Source organism: Rhinolophus sinicus, chromosome 14 (genome assembly GCF_057876585.1).
Source record: "Rhinolophus sinicus isolate RSI-liver-muscle chromosome 14, RSI-T2T, whole genome shotgun sequence".
NCBI classification, from domain to species: Eukaryota; Metazoa; Chordata; class Mammalia; order Chiroptera; family Rhinolophidae; genus Rhinolophus; species Rhinolophus sinicus.
In genome coordinates this window covers 129980794-129991662 of record NC_142514.1, presented here as the reverse complement: position 1 = coordinate 129991662, position 10869 = coordinate 129980794, and the positions used below count along the sequence as shown (strand labels likewise).

Sequence of the window (10869 nt, the reverse complement as noted above, 5' to 3'; positions counted from 1 at the left end):
GGCGGGGGAGGCACATGAGAAGCAGTCTATAGTTTTTGAATTTCTATTCTTAACAAAAAATTAGATAGTAAACAATACCACGAATAATGTGAGAGCGTTATCCTCCGAGTTCAAAATTAAGGACATTTGACATACACCGTTAAAGCAAGAGGTGATTTCTCATATCTTCCCCGTCCCCTGGGACACTGGTGGTCTAGTCCATTCCACAGACTTTCGAGTCCTTGCAGCGGGTCGGGGATCGAAGGATTGGGCCAATTGCGGCTGAAACGTCTTTGGAAGGAGGAAGGGGGTGAGGGGGGACATCCCTTTGAGTTCCACCTCTCCTTTTTCGAGGCGGTAGTGGGGAAGGGGGACCTACTAAATACTGCCCTCGAAAGCCAACGGGTCACACCTCTCCGTGCAAACTGCCGGGAGGGCGGCGGGAAAAGGGCAAGACGGGAATAAGGAGAGGGAAGGAGCCAGGAAGCCGCGTGGGAGGGCGCGCGAGCGCGCGCCCCTTTTTCAGCAGTGTGGCGGGGTCGCACGCACGCCCGCCTCGGCGGCTGGGCGCGGTTTGCGACAGTGGGGGGAGCGGTGGAGGTGGCGGCGGCAGTGGCAACTTTGCGGCAAGCTCCGGCCGGGCTTGCTTGACGGCGGTGTGGCGGAGGCCCCGCCCCAGGCGGCAGGAACCTGGAGGGAGGCGGAGGAATATGTCCGAGAGGGAAGTGTCGACAGCCCCGGCGGGAACAGACATGCCTGCGGCCAAGAAGCAGAAGCTGAGTAGCGACGAGAACAGCAACCCCGACCTCTCTGGGGACGAGAATGTGAGTAGAGCCCTGAGCAGTCCGGATGGGACTGTGGAGTGAAAGTTTTAAATTCTTTTTAAACTGTAGAAGCGGGGGCGGGCGGCTGTGGGGGGAGGGAGAGGTGTCACCCTCTACTCAGGAAAACGCGGGCGTGGAGGAGAAAATCGAACTTGTTTCTGTGGGGGTTTTGAGTTGGGGCCGAGAGCAAGAAGAAACTTGGCGGAAAGATCCTTTTGCGTGGATGGGGAGTGTTTGGGCCTTTGGGGGATTTGGGGAGAGTGCGGAGCTGAGATTCCAGTGGTTTAAAAGGCGACTTAGAGGTTTTCTGAGAAAGTTAGAAGGAAAGGCCAGGGTATGTTACGGACTCTTAAAGGAATTTAGGGACCATGTCACTCCTAGACCCTTGCAGACAGCGGGATGGTAAGAGGAGATCTTAAGGAGCTTCGGTGATTATTTTAAAGGGGGTTTTGTGTCTGCTCCCATCCTGTCCGTGGAGGTTGGTCGGCTGTTTTAAGGAGGAGCAGAGTTGAGAGGGTCGTTTTCTGACTTTGAGGGGGAAACCCTCCTTGAGGAAGGAAGGAGAAGGGACGGTTAGCCTTTTGAAAGTGTTTACAAAGATAAAGGGGACAAACTGGAAGATTTTAGGCAACGGTGGTGAAGGTACATGTCTTTAGGTGTGGGCTTGTGGATTTTTAAAAAAGAACTCTGGTAATCAGCTAGTCCCAACTGTGTTTAGGTGAGACGCAGGTAATAAACGAATTGATATTAATTTTCAGTTTCATGTTCTAAGTTTATATCCAATAAAGTCAGCAAAATGTCTTGACAGTTCATTCAAATACATTAATTACTCCAAAATGTGAACCCCTTTTCATAATACATGGCAATGATGTCTGAGTATCTATTTAAAGTCTTTAAAGTGTTATAGGAGGGTGGTGTTAAGTTCTTCATTTTCTCAGTTTGGCTAGTTTTAGGAATAAATGTAACTAACCTCTTATCCAGTGTTTAAACTCTGCATCTCAATTACATCACTTGTTGAAGCATATATGTGGCGTGGTGTCATGACCAGAATTTTCACTGAAGACGTGGAAAAGAATTCTTTTTGTAAATAGAAGAAAGATATTTAGGGAATTGTCAGTTTGTGGGATTTGGACTTGAAATTTCTGGAAATCTTAGGCATTGCATATTAAATTTTGTTTGTTTTTCCCAATTTTATATATGTATATAATAAATAGCATTTTTTTATGCCTTTCATTCAAGTCCTTGGAGCCTGTTTTATTTCTGCCTTTTTTAGGCAATTAGGTTAGTAATTAGGAGCACACACTGGATCCAAATATTAAATTAAAATCTTAACTCGACTACTTACTGGTTGCTTGACCTTGAGCAAGGTACTTGAGCTAGTTCCCTCAGTTTCTTAAAAATGGAGATAATGTGTTTACCTCGTGGAGTATTTGTGAGGATTAAATGAAGTTAGTATAGGTTAAAGTGCTTAAAAGAATGCCTGTCTCATAATAAGTTTATAGAAGTGTTATTTAATTACTATTAGTTATTTTGTGATCACAAAGTATAGACTTCCACATAACAAATAATCAGGCAGAAATGTAATTAAGAAGTCAAAGTCAGACTGAGGAAAATTTCCAAGGACCAAATAAATTGAAAGTTTACTGTCTTTACACCTTAATGAATACTGTGAAGCCTTCTCAGAATAACATTTTTAAGTGTATAAAGTATATAAGGTTATATACAAAATCAGTGATAAAATTTTAAAATATGTTATAAAAATATTTTAAAAACAAATTTAAGATTTGTTTTAATTGAACTACTTTAACATAAAGTGTTTAAAGTGCTTCTTTAGCACATTAAGTAACTAGATCTAGCGGCACGTCTGATGGTAATGGGGATACACAATTTTTTGAGATCTGCAACAGCTATATGATATAAAAATACCTGGTTTCCATTGGTGAGAAAGTCACAGCTACAATAACATTAGCATGTATGTTACCTCCATTACAATAGAAAGTGCTGAATTTCAGATAAAGGTGGTGAAAATTAAAATGCCTTTTTTTTTTTTCTTTTGGATCATTTCAGTTCACAGGCCCTATGAATTTATCTAAGCACCACACAGATTTTGGACACAGATTAAGGGAAGGGAATAGAGAATGCTGTATAAAAATGACTTTAGGGGCAGCCGGTTAGCTCAGTTGGTTAGAGCGTGGTGCTCTTAAACAACAGGTTGCTGGTTCGATTCCCACATGGGCCACTGAGCTGCGCCCTCCACAACTAGATTGAAACAACTACTTGACCTGGAGCTGATGGGTCCTGGAAAAATACGCTTAAATAAAAGTTTAAAAAAAAATGACTTCAGAAAAAGCTAGCAATGGCAGTGGTTTTACTCTTGAGGGAGCTGAATGATGACAAGAAGACCAAAAGCAAGTGGGGAAAGGATGTGGTGTTTTTGAGTTGGAGGTAAGGTAACCTGAGTAGTTGCTACTTTAAGTGAATCAGAATTAAAAGGACATTTGTTTTTTTGAGGTGTAATTGGCATATAACATTAATTTTGGGTATACAGCATAATGATTTGATATTTGTATACCTTGTGAAATGACCACCCCAATAAGTCTAGTTAACATTCAACATGTTTGTTTATTATATATGTATCTGCCATTTTATTGAACTTTTTAAGATCATGACTACAGAGTAGTTAGCTCTCTGGAAGAGAACTAATGGTTGTCTGGTGGTATCAGAGGGCTACATTTGGAGACTTGTCTTTTGCTTAAGTAATCTGTGGCAAGATTAAGGGACAAATTACTTCGTTTCCTTGTTGGGCAAATGAAGATGATAGTGCCATATCTGTTGCACAGTATCATTTTATACTGTCAGGAGGGGCCAAGGTGAAAATCAGCCTGTATACATACTAGACACTCAACAAAGGTTTGATTTTAATTGAAAGATAAAATGAAATGGTTGTGAATACATTGCATTTCCATTGGATTCCATCTTGAATAATGCCTTTGGAGAAGATGGGTAAATTAAGCGCTCAAAAATAAAGGAAGAAAAAAAATGCAACATGCCTTGTTATTGACAGTGTTTTGTTTGGCTTCTTGATTAGCAGTTGAGTTTAGCCAGAATGTAAAGAAGCTGCTGAAAAAATTTGTGCTAGTTTTATTATTTCATTTCTGTAGTGTTAAAAGATAATTTTCAGAAAAAGGTAAGTGAGCATGTTAAAATTTTATTTTAGTCGTGACGGAACCAGGCAAATGTAAGTCAAACAATACAGATTTACATGGATTAAAAGAATGTAGATGTGAAATTCCAAATGGAGACAAAAATAAATTTTTTTTAAGAGGAAGGGAAGACATTTTGAACCTCTACCATTAGAGAGAGAATTGCATTATCAGTTATCTACAACTTTAAAAGAGATGAAAGATTGTTCAAAGGCTATAATATAACATGGAAGAATGTGTTATATAGATAATGCATAATTTTCCATTGAAATACAAAATTGTTTTCTACACTTGATTTTAACTAAATAAAACTGAAAGGTAGGGAGAAATTGGGAGAGAAAAACAGTGATTTCAACCTAGGAACTTTAAAATTTTACATTTACATTAAATTGCAATTCAGATTTTTATTGAGCAGCTATTGTGGGCCATATATCCACTTTATTCCTTTTTTCACCCCAGATTTTATATTCCAGAATAATGGTGTATATTTTTTAAAAGCTTGTTATTTTGGTAGGTACCATTTGCAGTTTTGAAAACCACCCCAAGAACTACTGTATGATACCTTTTTGTTTTTAAGTGAAATTTTTATGTACTTTTGGCCATTCTAGTTAATTTTAACCTTTGTAATATAAAACCAGCTTTAGGAAGCAATAATTTAGAAATAGCTCCAAAGGCAGTGGTTCATAGGCTGTGTTAGCAGGCGCTCCATGAAAAAACGGCTACCTTCGTTGTAAATTTAGTAACTACTGCCCTAAGGTAATAGGTTTAAATAAATCTCTATTCCAAAGAACACATTGGAATATGTAATCAAAGGAGGTAGTGAAATCCTCTTCAGAGATTAGAGGGCCATTAATATATCTGTGGACTGGAGATAAGGTGTAAATTAGGTGAAATGTCCAACGTTTTCTGCAGCCCTTTCTACGTTTGGAAGGAATTTACTTTGTAGAGTTTCTGGACTTATAATATATTTAGAAGTATCATTATTTTAGAGCTATGAGTCAGATTTCACTTGTACAGAGTATGTAGGACTTTTAAAAGTCTAAATGGTTTGAGTGTTATAAATAAACATTTAAATGATAAGAGGATTTTCAGAAACTGCATCTAAAGTAGGAAGCACAAACACTTCAGTCTCAAATTGCCAAGCCCCCACCCAAGGCTCCAAACTGAGCAGCAGTCAAATAAATTATGAATACATGCAGTTAAGTCAGATTCAGGAGTCACAGCTTTGAATTTGAATCCCAGCAATCCTAACAAGCAAGAGGCCACCTACGCCCTTTCATGTGTCCTCATCTAGCGGTACCTCTGTGAAGAGCTATAGAGGACCAGGACCTTGTTATTTAAAGGAGGTATTATTATTACTGTTATCATTCTGATTAGCTTTTTTTGTGTATATTTTTGATGAAATGTCAAATATCCACAAATCCTAATGTGTGGCTGGTTTGCTTTTTATCCTTTGGAAACGAATAAAATTTTCCATTTCTTGCAGAATTTATTAATTCTTTCTTTTTGTTGAAACAGCAGCTGTCCAGTACTGTCATTTGCGGCCTAAGTACAGTATTGCTGTTTTATGTAATTTTTTCTAATTTGCTGCTTACAGGATGATGCTGTCAGTATAGAAAGTGGTACAAACACTGAACGCCCTGATACACCTACAAATACGCCAAATGCGCCTGGAAGGAAAAGCTGGGGGAAGGGAAAATGGAAGTCAAAGAAATGCAAATATTCTTTCAAATGTGTAAATAGTCTCAAGGTATGTGCAGAAAGACAGATCCTGTGGGCTGAATGCTAGTATGCTTCAGAATTATTTCTCAGTGGTAAATATTTTATGCTCAAGATACCTTGTCAAGTTAAAAATATTTTTAAATTACAGTACTTTGAAATTTTTTTGTAGAGCAGAATACATATTTATAATCCATTAAACATTTATTTAGCTTGTTTTGTTCTAACTTACACGGATAATACTTAGTACTGCGGGCTGGTTTTTCTTTATTGTTTGTATTCAAATAGAAGATTTTGGAAAATGTTACTCTTCACATTTTGGTAAAACTTAAAAACACAAGCCACTTCCTGGTACTTGTTATTAAAAAGAACTTAATGTGACTTTGAACCAGCGTACATTGAAACAGATGTCTTAGTTTCTGCAGTTTAAAAAATTTAACTGTTATCCTTTATTTGTAATTGTTTCCAAAGAAAGGGTATATAAATTAAAACTTTTTTTCAGTATTCAATATTTGTGGAAAGCAAGTGGTTGGGGTTAAATTACTGCTTCTCAGTAGTATTTTTGCTTATAGAAAGGATTAGTGGTATTTACATAAAATGTTTTACATATACATTCATTTTCTGTTTTAAATTTAGGGGTATTTTCCCTATGCTGATCAGAAATAGACATTACATTATCTTATGTAAGAATCTTTTCTAAATATCTAAGTATACTTTTAGATAGTCTTCAGAAAGCATAAACGACTATAGCTATGTGGACATTATTTTTCTGTTTTTGTAGCAGAATTCATTGCTCAATGTGTCAAACTATACTCTTAAAAGGAAGGAAATTAATCTCAGTATATATTTTTTTAAAAGGCAAAGTGTCCATTATAGTTTCATGTTACTATTTAGTTATATTAACCTGTTTTTAGATAATATGTCTGGAAAGTGGTTTTAACTGTTGGCTAAATATTTCCATTAAATATTTCAAAGCTTAAGCTGTGGCTTTTCAAAGGATAAGAAATGAAAGTTGCTACACTTTGCAAGTGAAAACAGTACCTTAAAGTGAATATGAAAGTTACTGTTAAATGCCAAGAGATTGCCAGTTAAATCCTCAGGTTGAAAAATAACTGAACAAAACTTGAAAAATAACTGAACAATACTTGTTTTTAATTCTCTTCTTTAGAGCCTCCTAGTAACTGAAATTACATTGTCCATCGCCTCCACTGGTTCCCACTATTCAATTACAAAACTTGTTCATTATAAAACTTCTTGGGACGTTTTACTTTTTGGACCCAAATTCAAGCTTATTTAAAATTGTATCTTACAGGACTAATAGAAAGCAGTGATTTGAATGGAGTCTGATATGTTTCATTTTACAAGGGAAAAATTAAACCCAATAAAGTTTAGTGCGTGCCAGAGAAGCTGTACTAACTCTTAGGTCATTTGTTAGTTTCCTCTTTCAGAAAAATAAATTGTGTCCTTATGTCCTGAGAGTAAATGCATCTACTACAATTACCCAATTACACCCAGTGGGTGTAAGAAAATAGAAGGCAAATTTCAAAGTATTTTCATACATAAGTACTTGTTCCTAACTTATGATTTAAGTCTTTGGTTGTTATAAAACTTTACCATACACCAGTATTTTAAAATGTGAAAACTGCACTAGTATATAATCTTTTTAGTGTCAAAAATCAGTTGATGTATGATATTACAAAATAGTAGTGGCTTGCATTTTGGAAAAAAGTTAATAGGGGTGGTTAGCGTACTACCATTTTTTGGTTTCTAAATTCTATTTTTCTTATTTCATGATTGTTTTTTAGGAAGATCATAATCAACCATTGTTTGGAGTTCAGTTTAACTGGCACAGTAAAGAAGGAGACCCACTAGTGTTTGCGACTGTAGGAAGCAACAGAGTGAGTGTTAAGGGATCTGTTTGGCATTTGGCTTGATTATCAGACTCGCGTGTTAATATAATACTTAAGTGTAATGATTTTGAAATAAATTTTGTATAGCTGATGTGACAGTATTGCTTTATGTAAAAATGAAGCATTCTAGAAGTTGACTAAATCCACTATTCATGACTGAAAATAACATCTTTATTTCACATTACTCCCAATTGTTCATAAAACAGGTTTCTATTTATATTTTGTCTTCATATTTTGTTTTGAGAGGTAGAAATAATTGACTTTGCTCTTTTTGGAAGTGATTGTAATAGTTTATTATTCTAACTTGGACAAGAAGTCTGATTTCTTAAAAATAAATGTAATCAGTGGTTCTATATAAATGCAAAGCATAAATCCAGTGGCTTTATTTAATAGTTATTGAAAATATATTAATTATTTGCAGTAAGCATCTGTTTGTTTTTATTTAAGGAAGCCAAAAATATCCTGGAGAGAGGTGCATGGAAAAAACCATGTTGGGCACATTTTAATGTAAACCATTATTTAACTTTTTAGTTGTACCAGAGGTTGAACATGTGAATTGCAAAGACTTATTTATTCCTTCCATTTACTTCTAAATAAATGGAGAACAGGAAGACTCCCTAGTGCTTTCCAGAGAGTCTCAGGAGTTTTCTATTAAATTGAAATCACCTCAGAGAAAAATTGTCCTCCTAAGTCTTTACTAGGTAATATTCTGGGTATCCATCAATACTGTACTAGGAGTTATGAGGAATACTATAGAAATAGATTGGTTGTATTTAGAAAAAGAAAGATGGAGGAAATAGACTAATTGGATATGCATTGACAAACAAATCCAAGTTACTTACTCTACCTTCAGCCTAAGAGGGGAAGAGGGGTTAATCTGAGAGATGTTTCTTTTTATTGAATAAAACAAAATTTTATGCTTTAGTAATTGCTAAGTTTCTTAGAGAAATAAAAAAACGTGATTTTTAATGCACATTGTTTCCTGTTATCTGATGGTGGAGCAAAGGTGTAATGGCCACCATAAAAAGAAGGTATGTGCAGACCGAAAGACGAAGCAGGCAACTCCATAGAATATAACAGAATTCATTATATGGTAACTTAACTTAGGAGGATTGGGCAAGAGCCGACAGCCAGCCCAGCAGTTTTGCACAAATTAAATTATTCTCTACTAAAGACTCCTGTTGCTGTACTGTTTTTATAATGTAACTCAGGTACTATTGATCAATAAGATAAAGGGGCAAAGTATGCAGTAGCGCCAGGGGCCATACCTCCTAGTGGTCAGTGCTATCATCAGTTTGATATTTATTTATGGTTAAGATTTAGGGAACAGATAATCATTGACTAGAGGGCTTTGATGTGTTTACTAAAGACAGTGAGGTCAGTCAAAGGTCACAAAATGGGGATGGTTTTCACATCTACCTTTATGTACCTATATTTGTTTTCTGTTTCTTAGTGTTGGTATTCTGTTCTCAATCAAAATTAACTTGATAACAAGGGAGTTGTTAGTATTGCAGTATTTAATATATTCTGGAAATATGTATATATATATAAAACACAGGCTTTATAATAGCTTTCTAAAGTTAAGGAGTTATTTTAAAGCAGTAGTTTGTGTAGTATCTTAAAGATACACTTGTGACTAAAATATATTTGGAAGCTAAAACATGTGTTTCTATATTTGAGATATAAGTCACTATATTTTGTTTCCACTAGGTTACTTTATATGAATGTCACTCCCAAGGAGAAATTCGGCTGTTACAATCCTATGTAGATGCTGATGTATCCTTTCCTGGATTTTCTGTCTTTGGCTAAAGAAGCTGACTTTCAACAAGTATACTGAAACTTTTCTAAATTAATTAGTTCCCTAAAGTTATATTGTTGTTTCTTAATCTTAACCAATGCTCTTTTCTTCACTACCACCCAGGAGATTTCTGGTATCTATCTATCCAGCTTTCCTGATCCCTAGAAATCCATTGTAGGGTAGTTACGAGGGAGGAGGGTGTGGGTGGCTAGAGATGAGCAGTGGAAATCCAGTAATAGAAAATGATAAGTGAGTAGCCAAAACCTGTTTTTTTGACTTTGCTTAGAATTTGATCATTTCAGAGTAGTTACATTGGCGAACTTGGGTTGATAAAAAGCTGTGACTGGCAGTCATACCAAGTATATGATCAGCTAAGCCTACAGGGGAAAAATAAACGTGCAGTTTGTTTAGGGAATAAAATTTTGCAAAACATGGGTTCATAAAAGAAAAAGATTAAAAAAGCCAAAAGGTTAGATAACAGTCATCGCTTGGTGATAAGATGTTTCTTCTAGATCCATATGCAAAACTTAATAAACGAGAAAAGACAAGGACATTCAGTCTTCCCTAGATGATATGGAAGGAAGTGACCCGTAGTGATACTGGGAAGATCTCATACAGGAAAGGTTGCAAAACTGAACAGTTCTTTATTTTTATCTAGAAGCACATTGTCAGAGGTATTGGGGTATAGAGCAGGGGTCTTCAGAGTACAGTTGGTGGGGCTGGCCATCTGTTTTTGCTTTTTGTTTTTGAGGTAATGGGCCACCTGTTTTTGTAAATAAAGTTTTATTTGGACACAATCATGCCCATTCATTTACATACTGTCTGTGGCTGCTTTGTAAAAACAGAGTTGAATTATACAAACAGCTAACTAGTAATCAAAATTCAGTGGAAGAACTGATTTTGTGTGATCATTTGTTACAGATTTTAGACCTAAAAATCTCCATTGTTTAAATCGGGTAATATAAAGAAAAAAAGGAAGTTCTGTGTCAAAGACTTCAGCAGCAGTTCTTTGGAGATGTAATTGTTGATGTGTTTAATTTTCAAAAAAAAAAATTATATTTCTTAACTGGCATTTCTTAGGCTGATGAAAACTTTTACACTTGTGCATGGACATATGATAGCAATACAAGCCATCCTCTGCTGGCTGTGGCTGGATCTAGAGGCATAATTAGAATAATTAATCCCATAACAATGCAGTGCATAAAGGTGGGTTTTCTGGGAAATTGTAGATCTGCTTTCTTTTGAATGCACACCTGTGAAAACTTGAAAGTTGAATTTAAAACTAATGGAATCAATGTCTGTAAATTTCTAATATGATTTATATTTTGCTTATTGCATCCCTTAGACGGGTTTTTGAGAACCTTTGTTACATTTAGGTAATGGAAATTAAGGAATAGTGGGAAAATATTATTTTCAATGTTTTCTTTTTAAATTAT

At 35.9% G+C, this 10869-nt stretch overlaps 1 protein-coding gene across 2 annotated transcripts in view; it reads left to right on the top strand.

The window, feature by feature from the left end:
• Nucleotides 1-220: 220 nt before the first annotated feature.
• EED (embryonic ectoderm development) overlaps nucleotides 221-10869 on the top strand; it is a 29717-nt gene continuing 19068 nt past the window's right edge. The window contains exons 1-5 of one of the 2 annotated variants that reach the window (XM_019739631.3): nucleotides 221-803; nucleotides 5604-5756; nucleotides 7531-7623; nucleotides 9346-9411; nucleotides 10514-10639. In XM_019739631.3, coding sequence (XP_019595190.1) covers nucleotides 690-803; nucleotides 5604-5756; nucleotides 7531-7623; nucleotides 9346-9411; nucleotides 10514-10639 — 552 coding nt within the window. In that variant the 5' untranslated portion in view covers nucleotides 221-689. The remainder of the gene's footprint in view (nucleotides 804-5603; nucleotides 5757-7530; nucleotides 7624-9345; nucleotides 9412-10513; nucleotides 10640-10869) is intronic. The other variant, XM_019739630.3, reaches the window with a different exon arrangement.